This window comes from Protomyctophum bolini (assembly GCF_963924005.1).
Source record: "Protomyctophum bolini genome assembly, chromosome: 12".
Lineage (NCBI taxonomy): Eukaryota > Metazoa > Chordata > Actinopteri > Myctophiformes > Myctophidae > Protomyctophum > Protomyctophum bolini.
This window is the reverse complement of record NC_137873.1, coordinates 19452143-19479098: the sequence shown is the minus strand read 5'-3', so window position 1 is coordinate 19479098 and position 26956 is coordinate 19452143. Positions and strand designations below refer to the sequence as shown.

The 26956-nt window shown below is 44.0% G+C and overlaps 2 protein-coding genes across 5 annotated transcripts in view; one reads left to right on the top strand and one right to left on the bottom strand.

Moving 5' to 3' along the window:
• LOC308325898 (partitioning defective 3 homolog) overlaps positions 1-26956 on the bottom strand; it is a 261533-nt gene that overhangs the window by 194449 nt on the left and 40128 nt on the right. For all 3 annotated transcript variants that reach the window (XM_080778653.1, XM_080778655.1, XM_080778654.1), the window contains exon 2: positions 19771-19872. In XM_080778653.1, coding sequence (XP_080634779.1) covers positions 19771-19872 — 102 coding nt within the window. The remainder of the gene's footprint in view (positions 1-19770; positions 19873-26956) is intronic.
• Positions 16607-19538, top strand: LOC308325899 (tripartite motif-containing protein 16-like). 2 transcript variants are annotated; one of them, XM_080778657.1, is made up of 2 exons: positions 16607-16684; positions 17519-19538. In XM_080778657.1, the coding sequence occupies exon 2, from the start codon at positions 17542-17544 to the stop codon at positions 19237-19239; it is 1698 nt and encodes a 565-aa protein (XP_080634783.1). In that variant the 5' UTR covers positions 16607-16684; positions 17519-17541; the 3' UTR covers positions 19240-19538. The 2 variants fall into 2 exon arrangements, with proteins under 2 accessions (XP_080634783.1, XP_080634782.1); XM_080778656.1 differs by having other exon boundaries at positions 16608-16680; positions 17523-19538.

Sequence of the window (26956 nt, the reverse complement as noted above, 5' to 3'; positions counted from 1 at the left end):
TGCTATTTACGGAGCACACCACCGGCACACAACACAATGAATCAGGCTATGTCTATGTACATGCACGCACGCACGCACGCCTTTCAAGCTCATCATTTCCCTCATACCAAATCAAACATTATTCATTTTTTACATTAAAATGCAATAAAATGTGCATATATATGAACATAATGATGAATTAATGAAGCAGAATATTATGAAAAGAGATAAAAACCGACACATATGGAATATGAAAACACAGGGAATACGGGATCATAAAAAAGTATAAATCACAGTAAAGCCCCATCCAGCGTCTGCCTTTTAATGCAGTTCTCTCCTCTTCTACCTTCTCCTCCTCTATTCTGTCTATTCTCCTCCTCTTCTCTCCTGAAGGTGAGCGGTAGCTTCCCATGGCCCTGCTAAGGGTGCTCCTAGCCACCACAACACTGCCCCCTTTTGGCAGGCACAGTTACTGCACGAGTGGTCAACCAAGGAATTTGGGGAAATACAGTACTATGTGTGGTGAGATTATTAACACTAAATTATATAACAGTGTCGGGTGGAAACATTGAAGGTCCAAAACCGTTTATTATACTTTTTTTAAACATTTTAAATTTATTGTGAATCTACAAGCTCACAACATTTGTGTGAGAATCTTGTATCATGAAGTAGCGCATTAAAAACTATTTAAATATGGATATACAAGGTTTCTGACAGACAACAATGAAAAAGCTATGATGTGGTGAGATCAACCTTGCTTAGTGTCCAGTTGTCCACTGAAGTTTCTCTTCAGCGTAATCATGAAAGTTTGTATATGAAGCACAATAAAGGTATGAAAACACAAAAATTAGAACAGAATTCACAAGTCAGAGCGTTACACACACTGCAGATATATATTTTTAAATCACACTTGTGTGAAGTGAGGGGCGCTCTTATGACCATATAGTACATCATCATACATCAGCCAATCAAATCAAATCACATTCCGTGCTACAAACACATTCCGTGCTCAAACGGACAGACACACAAAGCTGTGCATTGGAGGGGCTAGCGCCCCTCAAAATGAAATGTTCTCAATTACTTCTCAGGGTGGGGTCTATGTGGACCACAAGGAGCCCCCTTGGGAGGGTTTCAGGCCAGGGGAGATATTAGACCTCTCCACCAACGCAGTAAAACCCATGAGAGTGTTCGTTTAAGGGCCCAATTTGGACGGTTCCACGGAAGCTGTGTGCTAAATCACCTCGTCTGTCAGGTGGAAACCTTGTATGTCCAAACCCATAGCTTTTCAGGCAATGGGAAAATAACCTGATCCGCTGTAGTTATTATTCAGTCACAAGCTCTCGTTAACACTTCATTGGTTTAACTTAAACTTAACATCTTTCACACAAAATGTTTTGTAATATAGCGAAAATAGCTGCTCTATTATGTAGATCTGTCTATTTATTTGCTAGGTTTGCGTGGCATGGTGCGGCAGTGGACCAGGGGTAGAGTGGCCGGTAGACCAGCCGCAGTTTGATTCCAGGCTCGAAGTGTCCTTGAGCAAGACGCTGAACCCCTAACTGCTCCCGATGAGCAGTTTGGTGCCTTGCATGGTTTCCTCCGCCATCTGTGTGTGAATGGGTGAATGTAATGCACAATCTATCTAAACTTCTAAAGCACCTTGGATAAAAAGCGCTATATATATATGGTATATATATATATGCACCATTTACCATAGTCATACGACAAATAGGGCACTCATTCAGGGAAAGTTGAAATAGTGAATACACGAGGTTTCTGCCCGACAGCGACAATATCCAACAGCACAGCAGATGGGAAGGCCTGGGAATGATCAACTAATGGCTCTGTGGTCAGACGTGTGTCTGCCGCTCCAGGGGGTTATTAGACAGCAGCTACAGTCGCTCAGCCCTGGGTCTAAATCATTTGTTGTGGGGTGCAGACAGACAGAGTGTACAGAGAGAGAGAGAGAGTCAGCATTGCAGCAGAAGACTGCGGTAAAAATAAGTTGATAGGTATAAGAAGAACAGAAGACGACGACGCCGGGCTGCGTGGGAATCAGCCGTGCCACTGTGGGCCATAAATATCACGTTTACAGATGGTGCAGACATAACAGCCTGTTTGGTGGAAGGCGAGGGGGCGTGTGAACATGTCACGGTGGCTGGGTACATGTTTGCCACACGCGCGCATCGCGCGCACACCCACACACACGCAAAAAAAAAAGAAAATCTACTTTGCTCTCCACCATCTCAGTCCCTCTATCATTTTGCCTTCTCTGTACTGTACATGTTCTACACACACACACACACACACACACACACACACCACTTCCTCCCTGGGCAGGCTCTTCCCACAGACCACAGCTGGCTGGCTGAGTTACAGCGTTGGGAACCCCTCTGGCAGAGAGAGAGAGAGAGAGAGAGAGAGAGAGAGAGACAGAGACAGAGACAGAGACAGACAGCAAGAGAGAGAACCAGAGAGCACGAAAGCGAGTGTGTGTGTGTGTGTGTGTGTGTGTGTGTGTGTGTGTGTGTGTGTTTCTTTCTTTCTCTCAGAAGGTCTCATGGAGCATGAGAGACCTCTTGTGGTGAAGTCTAAATAGTGAGTCTAGTGAGTATCAGCAGGTGTTGATGGACTATGAAGTGGGTGACTGATCTGAAACACAGTTTAACTGAGGTCAGCTACTAAACACCTCCAATACAATTACAATGCAGTCATTCTCATCCACTTACAGAGTGAAACATCACAATGAAAAGCCATGAGGTCGAGTCAACAGGTGGTTGATGGGTTAGAGTGCTAACAAGTAGGCCTACATACAGCACATAACTAGCATTTAGCTAAACAAGATAAACATTAAATAACATAACAATTAATGTTTAGATTCTAGTCATTATATTTCATTAAGGAATGAAGTCCAGATCTATGTGTCCTATACAGTAGAGCGTCGCAGTCCCGCCCCCTCGAGAGACCCGGAAAATAAATCCCTGTTCATTTTCCTCATAGAGTTTTCAGAAAGTATTTATTTAAAGACGTTTATGCTGCGGACAAAGCCAACTCTTGTTGTGACAAATCATGACAACAAACACAATTTTTCGGGCTGAACAAATAATTAGAAAGAAGAAGAAAACGGCAGTGTTTTTCTTCTTTGTAATTATTTGTTTGGTCCAAAATATTGTGTTTATTGTCATGATTTGTCACAACAAGAGTTGGCATTGTACAACGCTTATAGGGTCTTTAAATAAATACGTTTTGAAATGTCTATGGGAAAAATGCATTGGGAACTATTTCCTGGGCATGGCATCGCCATGAAAGGGGGCGGGACTGCAATGCTCTATGCAATGCTCAGTAGTAATTTACTGCAGGAGCAGTCTGACAAGCGGTCCGTTTGTAGTAAAATATTTTTATTTTGTGAGTCATTATATTTAGACATAACTACGTATGGTTTTGCCATTGCTCCAGTTAGTATACTCACCAGCTAAGGGATTTTTAAATCCAGCTCCATTGGGCCTCCATTATAACAGGATTTTCAAAGCGCTGTATTTCAAAAGGTTGGAGCACTGTCCATGGTGAGCCGTCACAACGATTGTCAATCATTTGTGAGTTTGTATCGCATCGCTAAACACATGTAACTACTTGTAATGATAGCTAAGGGGTCTGAGCTAATGTGACTGATACTGTGCTCATAACAAAAGCCCCCACCTCCCTGAATAACCCGGAAAGGAAACAAGGATGGTAGACTTAGAGCGGACGGGTGGCATTCCTTAGGTATGCGTATGCTGCCACTTAGTGGCAGCAATAAAGTTAAATAAAAGGCACAATACTACAATGTAGAAATACTTCATTACAAGTAAAAGGCCTAGATTCTCAAAATGTCACTCGAGTACAGGGCCGTTCACAACATGTGCGCGTCCACACTGATGAGCTCTAACGCTCTGCTAAGAACCAGAGACAGAGGATATGTAGATAATGTGACTCTGATTATTACTTAAGTAGGCCAGACGGTTCTAGGCGAACGGAAGTAATGTCAGCTAGCCGAGGGGTTCTCAAACGTTTTCTGGCAGTGATCCCCAAAGCAATCCTATTTGAACTGGGACCCACACCCTGACGAGCACTCGGAACTCGGGACTTGGTTCTACAGATAAATATTGTGAAATTAGTGGATCTGCAAGATCCCGCTTTCTGATAGTATTTGATGATTTAACCAATGTTTGACTAGTTGTTGTAGTATAGTTTGTTGATTACTTTTGATGTAGCACTCCTTCACACTTCCAGTATGAGACAGATTCTATTCTGAAAAGCCCTGCATTCCATTTCCCCCCCAAACCAGGGGGTATAATTTCCCATTACTACCTGGCGCCGTCACATCTGATCTCTCTTAAAAAGCGTTAATATTCCAAACGAGATGCTTAGTTAAGTCAGAAATGAGGACAGAACTTCGCGTTCTGATCAAAACCATGGGCCATAAACAAGGAAGTGAACGGCTGCGCGCATGCACAAAACATGACACTGGGAGCTGCACAAGGCGTTGCCTAGCAACGGCCCTGTCAAAAAAATAGATAGATAGAAGTTTATATCATTAAAAAGTACCTTAAGGCTTAAACGTCCCCACACGTTCCTAGGCCCTCTACGGGTGTAATTATAAAGACGTGTGGAGAGATCTTGATCACTTAAACTGTTAAATAAATTATCACTGAGACCCCCCCTCCCAAATTCATGTGGGGACCCCCTGGAGTTATGGCTCTTGGTGTGTGAACGATCAAAAACTACAACATGACGTCACGGTGGTCACTGCTGCGCTCACACAACTCATCTCTCTGTTTTTACTAACCACAGTTTTGTTGGTCACCTCTTCATCGAAAACTGGACTAGTATGAATAAGCCTTAAAAGTACAAAGTATTGGCATCAAAAATATACTTAGGGCCCCATCTAAACTGGTCACGCATTTCTTTACTATTTCTAAATAGTTCAAATAGCCAAATCTACATTGTAGATGTACAATATAGATTGGCTATTTTCACTGTTTTTATAAAAAGATAAGGAGAATAATTTGGGCTTAATACATCCTGTTTTCAAATCCAAGTCACGGCCAGGCTATGTCAGATTTTGCTATCTTACTCTCTTGTCTCTTTCATCTATACAGGCAACAATGCAAAGAATACTTCAAATTATATTCATAAACAGTGAACAGCATGGTTCATTTGGAGTTCACTATGTGTATAGCCTACTTGCACTCCAGGGGGAAAAGGAGCAAAAAGGGAGCAATCACTGTGATGAAATCTTCAAAAAGAAATAACTTGCGTTTTGATTTGCCCAAAGCAACAACTGCAATTATTTCCAGTGCACTTTAAGTGCACTTCATGTGAGCTTGTGTGTGTGACTGTGTGTGTGACTGTGTGTGTGACTGTGTGTGTGTGTGTGTGTGTGTGTGTGTGTGTGTGTGTGTGTGTGTCTGTGTGTGTCTGTGTGTGTCTGTGTGTGTCTGTGTGTGTGTGTGTGTGTGTGTGTGTGTGTGTGTGTGTGTGTGTGTGACCCATACAATCAAAACTAAGGGTGAGTGTTAGGAACAGTACAGCATTCTCCTGTTCATTCTGTCTGTTTGAAATATCAGATAAGGAGAATAAATGGGGCTTTAATCTAAGCTTGTCGATCAGCTATTTTGACAAAGAGGCTTGGTGTAGAGTGAAGTTAAGTTACAACTTCACAACTCACTAAGAATATTTTTTTAAATGGTTCAGAATTCAATTCTTTGTAAAGTTTGTCCACTTCGACTTCCATATGACACATCAAGCAACGTTAAACTAGTATACAGTGTGTAGTAGCACTATTATAAATTACATTTCTAGCCTCCTTTCCCGCGACATAACAGTTTTTCCCAGCAACTCTGGTTATCAGCGAAGTAACAGCCCTATTTAGGAGTCAACTCTCAAATGACGTACTGACGTGCTGTCATGATGCTACAGGGACTTCGTGAAGCCACGTCCACTCACAGCAATGAGTAGAACAGTTGGCTAGTGGGCATTCTCTTTAGCACACAATTTTCTTGGAGGAGCACTTGGTGCTGCATTGACACCACACCACCAACAGAGGGCACCAGCATTCCTCCGTACTCAAGCCATCAGTGGTTGTCAGGCCTTGAGGCCCAGACTGACTGTTGCTAGTTCTCCAGGTATTCTAATCCACCTGGTTTCCAAAGGTTTAAAATATCCATGACTTAGGCATAAATGTAAATGCGGTTAAACAGCAGTGTCAAAAGCCCAGCCATGCAGAGAGCACATATTGCAACAGCACAAAGCATTATCGTCACTGTTGGGCAGAAACCTCATATTTCCACATTGTGTCACACAAAAGTAGTGAGAATAGCAGATCTACAAGCTCAGAACGTGTCGCACTGAGAGCTTGTGGATCGGCAAGCGATGTTTTCGACATACGGGGTTTGCAGCCAACATCGGCGATATCATGAACACTGTCAGGCAGGTACAGTTACAACCATTATTTCCCACCAGGCACTCAATTAGGACTTTTTCCCCAGCACAGCAGAACAGTTCTGAAGACATCTCACTGTCTTTGTTACACATGCCCAGGTGTCTTTGCTGGGATGCTCCAGAAAGTAAAAAGAACTCACAATGCGCTCGTGCACACTATCACACTATCTCACTCACACTCACTCACACAGACACACACACGCGCACACACACACACACACACACACACACACACACACACACACACACACACACACACACACACACACACACACACACACACACAGTTTCTATATCAGTGGTTCTCAAACCTTTTCATGTCAAAGAGCCCCACAATTATATATATATACCCATCTCAAAATGTTTTGTTCCAGGGACCCCCAGAAGCAAAGATTTGAGTTAGATAGATGTTCGCTTTAAAAATATATGTATGGTTTTTCCTCCTCCGCGTCATCAGTGCCCATACCCGAAGGCGAAAGGGCCTTTCTGTGTGGAGTTTGCATGTTCTCCCCGTGTCCCCTAGGGTAGGTACCCTCACAAAAACATGCAGTAATCCTGGTCTCTAAACTGCCTCCCCCTGGCCAGCCGGGGCGCCTGATGGAGGGGAAAGGAACTGGTTGGAATAACGTGTTCCTTCCACGCGCTACGTCCAACCAGGGAAACTCCCCCCTGTCAGGTGTAAAGGAAAAACTTGGACACTCAAGCATGAAGGAAGCATGAGTTAAGTCCGTTGCTCTCCCCAGGTTGGCGGAGGGTGTGTAGAGCCCAGGATCACATTAGATGATTGACACAGGGGTGAAAAATGGGTTACAAAATCGTGGGATAAAAAGTAAGTAAAAAAAATATATATATACACCGGTATGTATTCAAGATTTGCACAAATTGTCACGAGTTTTCAAAAATAGCAGACATATACATACACTGTGCCGTGCTATCAGCTTGTGTATCTGCTATTTTTTATAGCTAAAGTTAAAAAATAATGGTTAAAGTGGTTAAAAGCTAAGGTGACACAGATGCGTTCCAGGTCTTAATGGGTTAAGCATGATTTATACTTAGTTGCACGCTGGTGTTGCGTGCCGTAAATAGCAGATATGCAAGCTCACAAGGCCCACGAATGTGAGCTTGCATATCTGCCATTTTACTGAGCACGACACAGGCAACCAAGCGTATAACGTTAGAATAAAGATAAAAAAATAAGGAATGGCCACTTCTCGAATCCTCCCCATGGCAGATGAACAGACTTGGGGTCAGTTGTGGTGTCGTCTGCGGTTCGTGTCCATGTAAGGTTGTGTGGTCACAGCTGACCTGCTGTACTCTCTAGCTTTCTCTCCATCTCCCCTCCTCCTCCTTGTGTTCACTCTCTCTCTGTCTGTCTGTCTGTCTGTCTGTCTGTCTGTCATGGTCAGGGAATATCATCAGCCAATCTGGTTACAGCAGAAATTCCTTACCAATACATTTCTTCACCAATGTGTTTGTAACACATCTCACAAAGATTTTAATTCAGTTTCCCTAGGAAACAAATGTGATGAGGTCATTTGGAATAGTGGCTATGGCCGTTTTTAGCCCAAGGAGTGTTTTTCATGCGTAACAAATGCTCGCAATGGATTCAGAATCATGGAAAAAAACCCTAGTTTGACCCCTCGTAGAATGACATTTTGCCTGCATATAGGTTGCTAATGGAGGTCCCAGGTTCAGCAGCTGTCACAGATTCTCCTAGGGAAACTGAATTTCAATCTTTGTTAGATGTGTTACTACTAGACACCTTTAAAAACACATTGGTAAGGTACTGATGAATTTATTCCCAGATTTTATTAATGTGTTCTCTGAGCTCTCTGATCACCTGTGTGACCGTTACTGTTTACCGTCACGTTTGTCCTGAGGGTGTGACATGAGGTCAACTAGTAGAACAAATGTTATAGCTAAATAAACTTTAACATTATCGAATTAGCATGCAGTAAATATATCTTTGATGTCGAGCAGAAATCACCCATCTATCGTCACAAAAAAGCATCAAAAGTAGCAGATCTATGAGCTCAAAACGTGGCCATGAAAGCTTGAATAGATATACATAGAAGTTGTACAATAGGAATAGGTGGCGTGCAAAACTACAGAAAATAGCAGCTTTACAAGCTCAACTGTTGTGAGCATGTAGACCTGCATTTTCCAATATAAAAAAAAATAATCGTATAATTGAGGCAAACGTTTTGTGTGCGTGTGTGTGTGTGTGTGTGTGTGTGTGTGTGCACGCATGAACACCACAGGCGTCATAGCAACCAGGGCCAACAAGGACCACTGTCACACACAGAGTTTACCCATGAGGCACCGGGAGAGGAGGAGAAACCTCCCAAAAGGCCTTACATTCATTAGCAGGGGTGACTAGTGCCACTGTCTGCATGCCGAGCACAAGAGGTGACCTGTTCAAACGCAAAGACATCCACCGCAACACAAATGACATTTCACCATTTTAAATAGCTTCTCAAAGACCCGTAAACATTTTTGACGCGTTTCGGGGTGTGCGTGACGTCGTTTTCAAGATTGATTTCCTCCAATACTAATTCTCACACATAAGAGCCTGAAGCGAGGGGCTTGTTTGGGCAAACACTCTGCACATGACTTCTAAATGTGACTAATGGCATAATTTGCAAGTCAGAAGTTAGCCCCAGAATGTCTGGGGGAGGCATAATGAAAGATCAGTGTTTTAAGGGCTGTGCACCGCCAACACACGGCTTCATTGACGCGTGTTTTATGCGTGGCTTTTCAAAAATATGATCGTGTGTAAATTCTATCTGCTACCGCGGTGGGACTCCCAGGGGTCCATGCGGGGGGTTCCAGGTGGACCCAAGCTAAATTGGTCTGTTAGAAAACAGCACATGGGTCCGGACGGGTAGCTCAACCGTCTGGGCACCTAGGCTGCCAAACCCGGCCGGGCGGCGTGCCACGGGTTCGACTCCTGAGCCCGACGGCCTTTGCAGTGTGTCACTCCCCATCTCTCTCCCTCTTTCCTATCTAATTACTGTACCCGATCAATAAAGGCAAAAAACACCCACAAAATATCTTTAAAAAAATAAATAGCACATGTACAAGCTCACAGCGTCTTTGTGCCACACTGTGAGCTTGTACATCTGCTATTTTTGAACATATTGGAAAATCTTCTCTTCTAGGGGGTCCCTGGCACAAAACCTTTTTCTTCCATGGCCAAATACACATCAATGTGGTGGTCTTTGACATGAAAAGGTTTGAGAACGACTATACAGAACCATGTACACCAGGAAGTGGGAACACAACTGCGCACACGAGTTAGGGTTAAATGTTGTAGGACTCGAGCATCAGCAGTTCATGGATAGGCTTCACTTGTCAATTGATAATCGTTTGATAATAAAACAATTAATCGTAATAAATCACACTTATGGAGTCAGAATGTATTATAAACAGCCCTCCTGTCATTTCATAATCACAAGTAATGCATTACTGTCATCGGGTTGAATAGCAACATCAATTGGAGGCTTTGGAACTTTCCAAAAGCATGGTACGCCCACAGTAAATTCTGCGCACGGATGCGCCTGGTGTAGTCCCAGTGTCAGCCGAATTCAAGTAGCTCGCGCACACGGACACGTGCACACGCACACAGTCTTTGTGTCCAAGACCCTTGAGTTTTAGAAGTATGTAATTCTCTGTACATGAACACGATCACACACACACACACACACACACACACACACACACACACACACACACACACACACACACAGTCTGTCTAAGATCCTTCTCTGTCTGCCCCTCTGAGAGGTTTCGCCTGGATTGTGGAAGTTTCCGTGAGGCTAGAACCCTGTCTACAGTAATATAGCCATCTTGTTCTTATTAGCAGAGAGAGAGAGAGAGAGAGAGAGAGAGAGAGAGAGAGAGAGAGAGAGAGAGAGAGAGAGAGAGAGAGAGAGAGAGAGAGAGAGAGAGAGAGGCAGAGGAAAGGGAGAAGTAGAAATGGGGGGGTCAGACAGAAAGGGAATGGGAGGGAGAGAGGGGTAGGGGCTGGAATAAATGAGGTCATCTTATATACAGTGCACTCAATGAAGGAGGCTGGGTGGGGGGCCTGGGGCATGTTACAGACTTACTTTTTATTTACTCATACTATTTATTCATGGCCAAACACTCAAAAATGAGCCATAGATGTAGTATGTACTATGCATGTCCATATTTACCAGATATACAGAGGTACATTATAGCTACTAAGACGGTGGCATGCATGTCAGAAGCGATACAAGTCATGGGTCGGGTTAGGATTTATATCCCCTCTTTAAATGCCATCAACCCATAATCACCAGGGTACTCATCAAGACCAGTAAAGCCTACTGGCTCCATTATATGGTCTTGATAAGTAAACCTAATGGTTGAAAACACAATCTCCCGAACACACAAGAGAATCTGTGTACTATTCATGTTTTTTGGGTTCTCTGAAACCGTTGGTCCGTCTGAATTGCCATTCAGCTCTGCACACCTCGGAGATCATACGAGAGACACACACCAAGTTTGGTCTGTCACTTCCAGGTTGCATGAGCCACTGAGACCCCTTTTCCACCGGTTGGTTCCCAATGGGAACCGGTTCAGTTCTTTTTGGTTTTTAGTCCATGAGCCAGAGCTCCATAATTGGTGGGCAAACTATACCCTATATTAAATTGTTTATAGGATCAATACAAGTAAATTAATACATGATAACCCTTCCACAGTAGTAGCTTTTTCATATTTTTGATTATTGCATATTTTCCTACAGAATGCCTCATTTGCATATTTAAAAATGTAACATTTGTAATACAATAAATCATTGTCTTCGTGTAAGTACTCAATTGGGGAAGTTTAATGGTGATAACAATCTAATATAGGTATGGTTTTGCACACTCAATTCATAATTCATGTTTCAATTTTGGAGTTCTGGCTCATGGACTAAGAACCAAAAAGAACTGAACCGGTGGAAAAGGGGCCAGAGTGACTGAGAGAATGCTCATATGTTTATTGAAAGATGATACAATGATGCGATGCGAGAGTACCGACTAGCCGACATATTTATTGGTAGAATATACTTTGTCATTATGTTCATCCAGTCGTCAATTGCCTAGTTCAAGGTGCAGACTGCAGCCACTTCAAGGCACAGCTCTGTCTGTCTGTCCTTCCTTCAGTCCGTCCGTCCATACACGGAATAAGCTCATATGATTGGACACCATCAGATGTCATCATTGTGATAAAAGGCACCCCTCACTTCACACGAGTGTGATTTTATTATATATATTTGAGGGGCGCTATCCCTTCCAACATCTGGCTTTTGGAAATTATTTTAAAATAATAATATTTTAGAAACATTAATGGGAGCCGAGTCTATGGACTTATAATGACGTAAAAAAAACCAGCACGCCACATGACTTCATATGGCAGCCAAGTCTATGGACTTGTTTAGGGTACTATGTTTGTTCGTGCCCCTCACTTTACACGAGTTGTGTTTTCATTTGTATATATGTATCTTATTTCTCTAATTGTAGGCTTACTGCATCACCCGCATTCCCCCACAGGGCTCTGTCTATCTTAACATACTGAAATGCTTTCTGATGCTGAGACGTTAAGGACAGAACAGGACACGAGTCTGGAGCAATCTCCTGTCCTCAAGGCTTATTTAACCTCTTGGCCCCACCTGTCTGTCTATCTCTGTGTCTGTCTGTCACCGCTAGGGAGTAACCACAGCTATATAGAGCTCTGGCAGCTTAATGCATGCATGAGGAGACACGGGAATGTAAACGCACGCAGTGCGCACGCACAAAATGTGTCGGACCATTAAGCGTGGAACAAAACCACCCACAAAACCACTCAAACACTCACAAAACACTCATTAACCCATTTTGACCCGAGATCAGATTCTAAAAATGTCTGTTTGAAAATGACAGTTTTCTGAAAAAGCTATGTTTCTATGTTTCTATGTCAGTCGTTCCCCCCGAGTGTTTACCATAACTCCGGGCACCAGACTGACAGATGGAGACAGTGATGGAGGAGTGGTGGACACAGCTGAGACACACGGACGCAAACACACACACACACACACACACACTACTGTCCATACCACTCACACTTGGTCTGACAGATTTTGCATACTTTTCTTCTTTCATCTATTGTATGCATTTTCTTCTGTGAGATCATTGCACCACTATGTGCACACACACACACACACACACACACACACACACACACGTTCTGTAGGGTTATATGACTTCACAGCAGGAGAGCCTGTCACCAAACACCTAGGATATGTCGGGATGTGTGTGCGCGCAACACAGTGTTTGCGCTTGCATACAGTGTAGTGTACGCATAGAGAAGATGACGAAACAGAGCAAGAATGGGCATGTGTTTAAGTGAAGATGGAAAGAGACGGAGAGAAAACGAAGGCACGAGTGTGTGTGTGTGTGTGTGTGTGTGTGTGCGTGCACGCGCGCGTAACTGCAATATGCAGAGGACAATGCCATCGTCGCCCACACAGAGATAGATCTTCAGAGCATTGATGCTTTTGCCGGAGCATACAAGCTCCTGGGATTGGCCATGAACGTGAACGTGAAAAAGACCACCAGACTCCTCCATAACACAACCAACAATAACAATCAACAACGTAGTCCTTGAAAACATGGACCAATTCCCCTACCTGGGTAATTCCCTGAGGAAGACCTCCTAGTTCGAAACGATGGATTCTTGTCAGTAAACATACAGCAACGTGGCTGCGAGTGTGCGCCTTTTTCTTATTTGTTGTTTACTGCCTTAGAGGAGCACCTAACCAACACTGGTGTGTGCCCTTCCCTGTTTTGTCTAGCCCTACCTGGGTAAGCCACCTCTCCCCAAGGGCAGACATTGATAGCGAAGTACATCATCGCATCTGCTGTACGGGGGGGCTTTTGCAAAGCTTCGTAGAAGGGTCTTCGAAAACTCTGACCTGCTGGCAAAAAGGTAGTTATCCTGCCCACACTCCTATATGAGACATGGACCACCTACAGCAGACACATAAGAGCCCTGGAGTCCTACCAACAGAGGTGCCCAATTCTGCACAACAAATGGAACTAGAGGCACACAAATGTCACAAGTGTGCTTGAGGAGGCAAACAGCATTGGCAGCACCATCATCTTAAAACACCAGCTCAGATGGACAGGGCATGTTGTGTGAATGCCGGAACATTCGCCGTCCCAAACAGGTCCTCTACTCGGAGCTAGCGACTGGTCAGAGAGCTCCGGAGGTCAGAAAAAGCCATTCAAGGACAACATCAGGATCACATAGCTGGGAAGACCTTGCTCAAAACAGAAGCGCATGGGCCCGGGCAGTTGGCTCAACCTTCTGGGCACCTAGGCTGCCAAACCAGCCGGACGGTGTGCCGTGTGTGTGTGTGTGTGTGTGTGTGTGTGTGTGTGTGTGTGTGTGTGAGAGCAAAGGATTAGTCAATGAGTGGCAGAAAAAAGCTAAAGTGAGCAAGGAAATGCATGCGTGTATCTTTATGTCCATATCTGACTGACACACGCACACACAGCATCTGTCCCTGGCATCTCTCTTTCTGATATTTATGTCATTCTCTGTCGCACACACACACACACACACACACACACACACACACACACACACACACACACACACGTCAGAACTGAAGCAGCTGTCACATGCAGCAGTAATGTCACTTTGTTCGTCTTTCTATGTCTCCATTTCCTCAATTCAATCTGTTCTTCTAATCTAATTGACACCAATGGTGGATAAAAGAAATAAAGCTGTCCATTTCAATTCAGACAACAGTAACTATGATGGATGTTTCAGAGGGCAGAGGTCAGGAATCAGGATGCATAGACACACACACACACACTCACGCACGCAAACACACATAATTCATACTGTATCTACACACATGCAAGGCTTACATGATCACACACTGCTTTACACACTGAACTCTTAACACACACACACACACACGCACACACACACACACACACACACACACACACACACACACACACACACACACACACAGTGTGCCAGATGAGTGTGTGTGAGTCACAGTGGATAAGCCATCTGTCCTGATGGCGCCAGAGTCAGCCTGCTATTCAGAGACAGCGTTAAGATGTAAACACAAGGGAGCAGTTTGCTGTCTCATGGTCAAGTTCACTGGTCCTGTGTGACTGATGCTTATTCCTGACCTTACCTCCACTGTTAAATATTAATTGATTGACTTGAGTTTTTGTAATACAATTATCCGTTTGGTGTCTGTTTGGCTTCACATAACATACAGCATCTTATTTCTATACCTTAATATGCAGTTGTTTATGGTCTAAACCAGGGGTGTCAAACTGGCCATCCGCAGGCCGCAAAGTTCCGATGCAGCCCACGACATGGTTTTAAAACAGTAAATGAACACTACCTCTAACAATGACACTGCTTGGTGGTGTGAAGGTGGTCAAACTTGTTCTGTGTTTCACCCCCCCCTCTCCCTTGGACATTAATGGTCTCAGCTGTGAGAACAAAAAGTGCTGATTGAATGGAATGTTTAGGAGATGTTTCTAACAAAACTTGTCTGTCTGTCTCTCTCTCCCTCTCTCTCTCTCTCTCTCTCTCTCTCTCGCACACATGAGATGACACATACATGCCATATCCAAACTGCACTCACATCATAATCATCATCATTTTTCAACCGCGGCCGAGATCATGGATTCCACAATGCTACGCCAGACTTCCCGGTCCTTCATTGCCACCCCCAGTTCCTGCCTACTGAAGCACCGGTCCTTCATTGCCACCCCCAGTTCCTGCCTACTGAAGCACCGGTCCTTCATTGCCACCCCCAGTTCCTGCCTACTGAAGCACCGGTCCTTCATTGCCACCCCCAGTTCCTGCCTACTGAAGCACCTGTCCTTCATTGCCACCCCCAGTTCCTGCCTACTGAAGCATGTGTCCCTAGCGATGACATCAGGGAACGACAGCTTTCTACCTCTGGTCCGCCCTGAGGCAGGACTCCAGAGAAGAAGGGAAGATATAACCTCATTGTCAGCTCTGTAGCAGTGGCCGGCAAACTGCACTCACATATTAGACATGTAAATTAATGATGTTGTACAACTTCTCAGAATGTCTGGATGCAGCAAGTGAAAACAAGACAGGTGAAATGTCATGCTGGTTACCCATTTAAATTTAGCTATTTAAAAAATATATATATACAAAATAAAATAAAAATTAAACCTTTTTTTAAATATTTCTTTTTGACGCATTAGTTGTCATTGTTATTCACTGATTCAATAAAAAAGCATGCATAAAACAAGACATTTAACAAATTACAAATTAAAATGGTGACAGTATTGGGAATTTAATTATTCAGATGGTTTATTGGGGCTCTTTAAACAAGAATAGCATCTCTCATACCAAATTTCTGTTAGGCTACACAATTTGTAAAGTCATAAACTGTAGACTAGCAATAGAGAGAAACAAAGCGACAGGTGTGTAAGCCATGGCCAGGTACATTAGCATAAGATTGACCATGGCTGCACTTACAATATGAAAATGTTTGCTTAGACATGTTTAGACTATTATTGTTCTACTTTCAATTATTTTATTGGGGTTCCTTAATTCATCATTTGTTTTTAATGTCAATAGTCTTCTTCATAATATATTTTTAAGAGATTTACTGTAGTTATAGCAGTGACTGCGACAATAGACTGAAAAGCAATGCTGTAAGTGAATGTGTGTGAGTGCGCATGCATGCAACATTTCACAGTAATTGGATGCTGTGTTCATGATTTCATAGATACAAGGTTTCTGCCTGACAGCAACGATGCCGTCTGTGTGTGCGACAGAGAGAAATATGGTCATGGAAAAGAGACAATTTCAGTGACCTATATCTTTAAATGTTCATCAGGAGAAACGTCTCACCCATTACTGAGTCAAGGTGTGTTCCATTACTATAGTTTATGTAATGTTTTCTTTGTTTTTCGTGTTTCAAAGATGAAAATTCAATGTTTTCTGTGGCAGTTAGTATCTCTTTAAGGAATACAGGAAGTGGGTAGCAAAATGTTTTGTCACGTGACACTTGTCATGTGACTTCTGAGACAGGCATAAAGGCACAGAGAACAGAGAACAGATCAGTTAGTTCCCGGGCTTCCCTTCCCGCCTGTTGTGTAACTTGTGTTGGACACTCTGCAAACACCCTGCTTACAACTTCTCCCAGTCGTAGCACTGCTGGTATGTATTGTCCTCTTTTGCTTTAGTCTGATTGTCTTTCATTATTTTGTATGGAAAATATGCTTTGTGAAGATCCATCAAGTACTCAAAAAGTTGATTTACTTGAAACAAATTTAAAGCAACATAGTTTGTTTATGAAGAAAAAAAGTATTAAAGTGCATGACTAAAGTCAATAAAAGTTGAACATGGGTTGAGAAACATGGACCTCAGCTGGGCAAAGCTATTTTAAAAATGTGGGTTTATTTGAGCAGGGTTTTGATGGAAGGGAGAAAGCAAACGTGCTCTCTTAACTCTAAACTGGTTGGGAAGTGCATTCCAGAGGGGGAGGGGCAACAACACAGCTGCTTTAAGTAGGAAAGCCTACACAGGTTTCCCTCCCTTTTCAAAGCTGCCCTAATGTCCTAAGTCTAAAGGGACACAGTATTGTGTAATTTAATTACATTTGGAGATTAGATTTAGGAATTATGCTTGAAAATGTTTACATGTAGTATTCCAAGTAGATTAATCCACAGAGCGCTGCCTGTAGTTGCAGTTTCATTATTACGGCTCTGTGGATTTGTCTATTCATAACAAGAGCGGAGCAATTTTTTACCAATGAATCACAGTCAACTTTAAACACACCCCGCACGCACGCACGCACGCACACGCACACACACACACACACACACACACACACACACACACACACACACACACACACACACACACACACACACACACACACACACACACACACACACACACACACACACACACACACACACACACACACACAATCAGATCTTTGAGAAAAAGAAAGCAAAACTAAACTCATTCCTTTTGTCGTTTTGTTTGTTAGTCAGGCAGGCAGGCAGTTGTAAAATGGCACAGCAAGGAGTTCAACTGGACCAGGATCAGTTCAGCTGTCCCATCTGTCTGGATCTACTGAAGAATCCAGTGACGGTTCCCTGTGGGCACAACTACTGCAGTAGGTGCATCGAGCAACACTGGGATCAGGATGCTGAGAGAGGGAGATGGAGCTGTCCACAGTGCAGACAGACGTTCAACCTGAGGCCGGTTCTGAAGAAAAACAACATGTTGGCGGATGTGGTAGACAGAGTGAAGGAGACGGCACTCAGGGCTGTGCCCCCTCCTCACTGCAATGCTGGACCTGGAGATGTGGCCTGCGATTGCTGCACTGGAAGAACAAGGAAAGCCGTGAAGACCTGTCTTCAGTGTATGGTCTCGTACTGTGACACTCACCTCCAGCCTCACTATCAGTGTCCTGCCTTCAAGAAACACGAGCTGATCAAAGCCACCTCCAAGCTTCGGGATAACATCTGTTCTTGTCACAACGAGGTGAAGAAGGTTTTCTGCCGTACTGACCAGCAGTGTATCTGCTTCCTGTGCTCCATGGAAGAGCACAAAGGCCACGATACGATCTTGGCTGCGGCAGAAAGGGCTGAGAGACAGAAGGAGCTCGATAGGAGTCAGCAAGAAATCCAGCAGAGACTTCAGGAGAGAGAGAATGACTTGAGGGTGCTTCACCAGGAGGTGAAGTCCATCTATGTCTCCGCTGACAGAGCAGTGGAGGACAGTGACACCATCTTGACTGAGCTGATCTCTTCCATTGAGAAAACCCGATCGGAGGTGAGGGAGCTGATCAGGGACCAGCAGAAACGTGAAGTGACTCGGGTTGAGGAACTGAGGAAGCTTGTGGAGCAGGAGGTTACTGAGCTGAGGAGGAGACGTGCCGAGCAGGAGAAGCTCTCTCGCACGGAGGATCACATTCATTTTCTACACAGTTACACCTCACCCCCAAAGATCAGTGAATGTACAGGCGACATAATCGGCAGAAACGTCCGCGCTCTGAGCTACTTTGAAGATGTCTCCGTGGCTGTGACGACGGCGAGAGGCAAACTAGAACACATTCTTAAAGAGGAAGGCACAAACATTTCGGAGACAGTATGTCGAGTGGACGTTCTTCTGTCAAAACCAACAAATCCAGAGACCCGAGCGGACTTCTTAAAATATTTCCGTCCGATCACACTGGATCCAAACACGGCACATCAATACCTGTCTCTGTCCGAAGGGGACAGAAAAGTAACGAGGGAGAGTGAAACGCAATCACATCCTCATCACCCAGAGAGATTCAGTGACATGTATCAGGTTCTGAGCACAGAGGGTCTGACTGAACGCAGTTACTGGGAGGTGGAGTGGAGCATAAATGCTCGCATAGCAGTCGCATGTAAAGACATCAGCAGAACGGGATCCGCCGACGAATGTGGATTCGGATCAAACGACAAAAGTTGGTCTTTACAGTGTTATTCTGGTATGTACGCGGGAGGTTATATTTATAGCCACCAAAATACCGGTTCTCATGTCCCAGGCCGCGTGATCTCCAGAATAGGCGTGTACCTGGATCACAGCGCAGGTACTCTGTCCTTCTACAGCGTAGAACACCCAGACACCATGACTCTCCTCCACAGAGTCCAGACCACATTCACACAGCCCCTCTATCCTGGATTTTGGCTTTCATCGTTTTATGGAGGTGAAGCTGAATTTTGTAAACTCAAGTAGATCATATTTTTGGATTTTCTCTTATGACTCCCAAATACAGGGTCAACATTATTACCCTCCTGAAAGTAGACCGTTTCTGTTGACGAAATCACTACATAATTTGTAAAGCAGAATAATTTCTTTGGCAGCAAGGTCTGTCAAAAGAGTTTACAATATTCACTATACTTTATTGTAGAAAATGCTGTCTTTCGTCCCAATGAGTGGTTCTCTGTTCATTAAAGAAACAAAATTAAATCTAACATGTACGTGACGTGTAGACTTTTAAGTAAGACAATGTGCCTGTATGTTTGGTGGTGGGGTTCTAGGAGAGAGCTGAAATCTTTTGAATAAAACAAAGTTCTCCAAACCATGTGTGTGTGTGTGTGTGTGTGTGTGTGTGTGTGTGTGTGTGTGTGTGTGTGTGTGTGTGTTCGTTTGTGTGAGCACACTGCATACTGGTCACTATTACTAAACCTTTGCTTAGACATGAGGTAAAAAGCCCTCTCCCATTCAGCCCCCACCCTTCCTCCTCCTCCACCGTGTCCCACTCACTCTGTCCTTGTCGTCGGCCACATCACAGAGGACATCGTCCAGGTCCAGGATGCCACCGTCACTGTGCTCCAAGCGGTGGACCTGCAGCCAGTAGCCAGCATCCTGCAGGACACAGGGACACACCAGGGTTACTTATTACACTTAGTCAAGGAATAACCAATACAAGAAAATGATACAGGATACAGGGTGGATTCTAAATGTACTAATAGTGACAAAAGTCAAAGAAAATGTGCTTAGTTGTAGTCTTTGTCAAGCCAATATAAGACTTTGTCAAGGCCATTTTCACTACTTCTGAAAACAAATATCTGAGATTTTTTTTTAAATCTTAACCCCGTCTACCCCATATTACAAAAACATAACTAGCAAACCTGCTGCTTTACAAACTGACTAAAGCTGAACTGAAATTGAAAAGTGAAATAGTAAAAACTAAATAATCAGAAGTGTAATAACCTTGATAGAGAGAGGGAACAGAGGAAGGAAGGAAGGAAGGAAGGAATGAAGGAATGAAGGAAGGAAGGAAGGAAGGAAGGGAAACAATTAGCATTATTAGATAGATGATACATTTGTGTATCCTCAATCTTGCAAAGCTGATAGATGAAGGATAAAATCACCACCCGTCATGTATGTTCAAATGTGTTTTGAGCTTTAAGCTCCTCAGGCAAAACATTACAAAGACCACAGCGATTACGAAAGATAAAAGAGAGAGATGATCCTCCTCAAATGGTTTGACATTTGGCATTTGGGAAGACATGCAAAGACCCCACACAGAAATGGGCTAACATGACAGTTGAACAGCTCGATTAAGTGGAGAAAGTGTTTATTATTATTATGAGAGAGAGTACAGTATGTGCACCTCTGTACAGTATGTGCACATGCCACATCTGACAGGGAATGAGTCACAACATGGCAGTGGAGGTTAATCCACTGGTTCCCAAACACTGGCTCTGGACCTATTTGTGGTATTTATGGCCCCCTTAAATTATCATTTCAAAACATTTTCAAAAAGAATTGTTTTTGGTCATGAAATAAAAACGAATTCAATGATTTCTTTCCAGTAATTTCATGAAGAAAAAAAAGGAAAAAAAGTCAATCTACCAGCTCACAAGGCAGCACTAAGCTATGCGTTGTGAGCTTGTAGATGAGCTATTCTCACTAGCTTGGGTCCGAGCTAAAATGTTTGGGAACCAATGGGTTTATCTCCACAAATGCATGGGTGCATGACACATGCAGTCACACACCCATGCTTTTTAGATTTTTCCACAGCCATTCATATATAACTAATCAATAGAATAATCCCTAAAATAGTTGTAGCCGTACATCTGTTGATGTGTGTGTGTGTGTGTGTGTGTGTGTGTGTGTGTGTGTGTGCACGCATGTAGCATTCCGCAGGCCATGTTGGGCTAGTAAAAATAGCTCAGAGTAAATATCACAGTGCCACACCTTACAGAGAGTTATTAGTAATGCTGTAGTAAACAAGGTTATAGGGTGGGCACTACTGGAAAACACCACACACACACACGCACACGCACACACACACACACACACACACACACACACACACACACAAGAATGACATCACATTCTGCATGCTGTATACAGACATGAATGTGTACATTACAAAGATACAGAGAGACACTGTATGCGTCACTCAGATCATGTGCACACATGATGTGACATAGCAACATAACTCTTATGACTGATACAGTTATGCCAAGCTATTTGTGGCCTACATCGACACACACAGTAAATAAGAACCTCTTAACTGCCCTGAATAGAGACTCTGTCCACACACACACACACACACACACACACACACACACACACACACTCTCTCTCTCTCCTGGGGTCCTACTCATAGCTCCCATGGTGCTAGTTCGGCAGACCATAATAATCCACCGCAGTGATCAGGGATGTGCAGAGCTGGAGTCAGATCACAAGAGCACATCAAGGAGGCGCGCTCGCGCTGCAGCCATCAGCTTGGCCGATCTGGAAACGGGCCAAAAACAACTCGCGCGAGGGGATACCCTCCCTGGCTCCGGCAATGTTATGGACAGACAACAGAGCAACAGGCAGGGGAATACCTCGCTGCCCTGCTGTACGAGTGCAGCCAGTCACACACCTGCGTCACACAAGCGGTCAGATGGCCGTGTGCATTCTCAGAGCATGTTTATTTTAATGACCAATCAGTCAATACAGTGAGCTTTTTGATTTTTGAACTGGTCAAAGTTCACCAATGTTGAACTGCACACAAATGCCACAACCAGACGTTCCACCCACTAGCTCCCATGAGATTGATGTGAACGGGACACTGGCCCTTCTGCTATGAAGCATACGTGTAACTGTGCCCATAAAAAGGTGGCGCGGGAGTGAACCGGGGCATCGCTCCAAATTTGGTGACGTCAGTGTTCTCCGCTGCGTTCTACTAGGATGGGAGGAGGACGGGAGCTTGGGGAGGAGAGGCGGGCTCATAGGTTGGTGAACCAAAAGTGTGAGTGTGAGACCAACGCAGCCAGGATTATGGGCTATAATTCCCCGTCTAGGTTACTGTGCAACGCATGGCATCATATAGCTCCCATTACCTGTGCAATAGTGCAAGAGTCCAGAATGCAATACATTAACATTAGTTTACAGTAGGACAAACAGGAAGTACAGTGACCCAGTAGGAAATATAAAACTAAAAGGGGAAAAGGTAAATAACAGACAGGCCGCCATTCAAATTACAGTATCTAACTATCTATGCTTAGGCATTCAAATACTCTAAATATGTTATCTAAGTCAATGTTCAAACAGCTGAATCTGCCCCAATAGCTATAGTAAATAATGTGATGTCAGGAGGACTGGAATAAGTCCACCCAGTGACCCTGGTAAACTCACCCAAGCTTCTTATAAATAAAGCAATTTACATTTAATGTCACAGTTACAGTAGAGGCGTCCCAAGCATTATACCAAGTACAGTGAATACAGTAGGTAACCAGCAACTTCCTTCACTCGTCATGTCATGATTCTGAGACCCTTTCTCATTTTAAGTCAATTCCATGCAATCAATAGAGAATGTCAATAACCCATAGCCTGTAAGGGTCCATTTGGTCCACTGTCGGGTTCGATTTGGTGATTTTGGTCCACTCTCAGAGGTACAGGTCCATTTGGAACCCGTTCAAGGATCCCTGGGCCGCACTTTGAGAACCACTGGTCTAGATATAGTTAGTCATGTAAATAACTGACGTTGTCCCTTATCTGTTGCCCTACATTTCACACCTGTGAGTAATTGAGCCCAGAAAAGATAAAGTGCAAGGTCCACTGCAGGTTACAGATTAAAGTCTCTAGAGGCTTGTTCAACCATGTACAGTATGTCAACAGGTATTAGGTACTGTACATTACCAACAGGCAGACCAAGGATTTTGTCCTTTGGTGTTGTCAGTTTTTGGAGGAAAACGACCAAATGCACTGGGACAGTGAAGAAGAGGCATGGTGGCCACAGTTGCTGCAGGCCAGGGCATGTTATCTTCCGAGGGGCACACGGCCAAAGTGAGGGGCAACGGCGGTCATGGCCGCCGTGAGATTTCTGCCCTTCCAACAGGTGATGAATAACAGCTGACAGAAACTGTCTGTATAATAAATCTGTGTCAGTAGATCTCCCCTTTGTATGTGTGCGTGTGTGCAATGCACGCTCCACAGACAGACCTGGCAATTACAGGGCTGACTCATCGAGTACAATTTGAGCTAATACCTTTGACGCATTTTGGCTGAACGCCCGATCAATCTCAGACATTTCCCAGCCTATACCGACACCTGAAGCCCAACAGCTGTAACCGCATGCTGGAGTAATGAAATGGACAACCAAAATAACGCATCTCCTGTGTCACCAAAAAGTACTGTTTGTATAGCATATACTTTAATAGCATTTGTGGGTATTCTTATGCTCGTCGTGAAATCTGAACCGGGGTCCTGATCTGTGACCGCTGAAAACACAGCTGGCAACAGGAGAGACGAGACATTCAAGCGATGTTGAAACAACCGCAATGAGAGCTTTTGTTTCACTCGTGTCATTCTAGAATTCAAAGCTAAAAATGTCTGCCTGGGTGACAGACATGTTCCCGATCATTAGTGTTAGGTTTACGACATGACTGTAGTTGAGGCGACAACACCAAACATAAGAGGGATTTTTGAGAACACAAATCCTCAATTTGTACACCCCAAGTTAAATGAACACTCAGGATTGTTTTAAGGCTTCCACCCAGTCCTGGTTTACACAGGGCCTCTTCCTGAGGGTCCATGACCTTATTTGTCATGGGGAATACAGAGGACTTTTGGGCCCAGACCAAAAGATACGTTGGTTCAGGGTCACTGAGCTGCAGTCAATGAGGGCAGGCTGCATGCCCTGCTGAGCAGAGGGAGAGAGAGAGAGCTTTGTAGTTGCTTCCAGGCAAAGTTATACAGAGACACTAGAGAGTAATTTGTTTGTGCATGCTTGCCATCTCATTTCTCCCAATTCTTCTGGATAAAACTTTATCTAGTCTGTCCTAATGAAGGTCTAAGCGACTGAAACGTCGACCTAATAAAGAGCAAAAGAAATGTGGCAAGTGTCTGACAGTGTGCAGGATCTCTTCTTTGTCTTTCAAAGATACCCTTTTCAGTGTTATCTAGTCACCCATCTCTTGTTCTCTCCCTCCCTCACGCAAACACACGTCCTAATATATCCCTGTGACTGATTTACCCCTACATGGCACTTTCGCTCGCTTCTTTCTTTTCACCTCCATTGCATAAACCATGGCTCACACACACACACAAAACCATGGCTCGCTCACACACACACACACACACACACACACACACACACACACACACACACACACATTTCTTATTCACTTAACTGCGGCAATAGATGAGGTCCAGGGAGACCTCGTCTGCCTACCCAACCCTACGCAGCACTCTCTGCAGCCATGCGAAGGCCCTGCTGGATCAAAGACTTGTTTTCTTGTCTGTGTATAGCTCCATTATGCAGGTTGATGGCATTTTTACACCCCCCACTGTGCTACTTTATTGAAAATAAATGTATTTCACTGCACTACTTTTGCTTCTTGGTCCGTTGTTCTCAACAGGGCAAAGTTTGGGAAAGAACTAAATGTATAGTATGTGATATTTTTGGGTTTTCCTTTAAAAACATTTGGTTTTCCTTTACATTTAAGCTTTATATTCTGCTGCAAGTAACAGGGATCTCCAAGTGTTAACAGTTAATAAACAAATAAAATACCTTGTGTCCTGCTCTGTATGCGTCGGTTAAACAGTATATGAGTGAGGTGCAGAGTAAGGTGAAGTGATTTGTTACCATTTTAATCTGGTGAGGCACAAGTTCTCAGTGATGGAACAAATCTGAACAGACCTGTCATCTGGGCTGTGTGAACGCACACATCGAGCTGGCATTTGGAGAACTGCTGCTCACTATTTCAATGTGAGAAGTATGCGCTTCTGTGTGGAGGTCTGAGAGGAAGTTATGTTATTTGAAGTGTAAACCTTCTAGCTGCTTCGGCGTGCTGGAACGGACATGCAGTACTTCACTAGTGTTTGCAGAAAGTACTGGCAGACGGTCTGGGTTAGGGGGTTCCCAGGTTGGGAAATTGCATGAAATTGCATGATGCCATAATGATAAAAATAATATATGCACCCACAAAATAAGTTTAAATTGCTAATTTGAATGCAGTCAAACTAACAAAAGCTCTTCAATGCTTGGTAAACGATGATAATGCAGCTATTCATTTTTATGATCCTGGTCTTGTGAGTTGAGCTGGCCAATCCTTTATACTACTAAATAACAAGTCCTCATGCCCTTAAGTAACCGTTGATGGTTATGTGGCCAACTGGCCAAGACCTCCTCTCCCAGACCCATTGTATTTAAGTGGTCTCGGCTTGGAATCTGCACCTCTACATTACTCTGCTCTGAAAGACAAATCTGTGTGCATGTGGTTTACTTTGAACTTTACTTCACCTGACCATCCTTGACAAATTATGGTACGGTTGCTCGAGTCAAAGCGATACAAATGACCGCAGGTGAGCAAAGCCCAAATGCTCCCACTTCAACAGAGACAATAAGGGTAACTGTGCGCGCTGCTTATCGATGGTTATAAATCCACCTTGAAACACACACGCAGTTCAGTCTTACCAGTGTGAGCAGGGCAGGTTACACAGCGGCACACGTGTCCCACACACACGGTGGGGTCAAAGCAAGGTTGTGACGTGAGGAACAAAAGAGCCATTCACTCCTGTACACCGACACCACAGAGTCGCCATGCGCACGTCTTGGTTTTTCATGAACGCAGGTTTCATGGCCCATTCACTCCTGTACCATGACACCATGGACGACGTGTGCATGCGTGACAATTTAGTGGGGGTGAAAAGATCAATTATTCATGAATATTCGTCAACCAAAGATGTTACCAACTACAGAATGTATACCTGCAGACAGGCTGCAGAGCACGCCTATGTATGTTTGTATGTGTGTGAGTGCGCGCGCGTGCGTGTGTGTGTGCGTCTACAGACCGACAGCTTTGTCCTGAGTGGCCAAACATTCCACCTAACGTAAGTGCCAAGGGGAATTCAAGGCCCTGTTCTCCTGCCAACCGTCCTTCTTGCCATTTACCCTGCTTTTGATTTATAAGCATCCAGGTCCTGCTGGGCTGTGCTGCACGGTCGGGGCAAAAGCTCCGCTCTGCACTTATTTATATTCAACCTGTACAGGAGAGGAGAGCGAGGTGACGGGTCGTACAAACACAGCCCCAGTAGGACAGCGGAGGCAGCCAAAGTTCTTTGACACTGACCCAACCCAACCTCTCTCTCAAAAGAAAAAAAAGCTATTTGAGAAGGGGAGTATATTATACTCCCCTTCTCAAATAGCTTTTTTTTCTTGTAACTTCTTTGCCTTTTCCTCTTTAATTTGGCCTGACTAGCGTACCCAGTCTCTCATTCACTCTTTTCTCTAAATCACCCTTTCTGTTTATGAAACATTCCAAATGTCACATAGTTCTAAGAAAGAGTAATTATCAACTTAGTCTTAAACCCTATGTATATACTCAATTGAGCGGGGTGGTCCTCCACAGGTCTGTACTTGGCCCACTCCTCATTTCCCCTCTACACCTCTATTCGCTAGATATCTATCAGCTGAGTTCAGCTCATAACATGTTGCAATGCATTT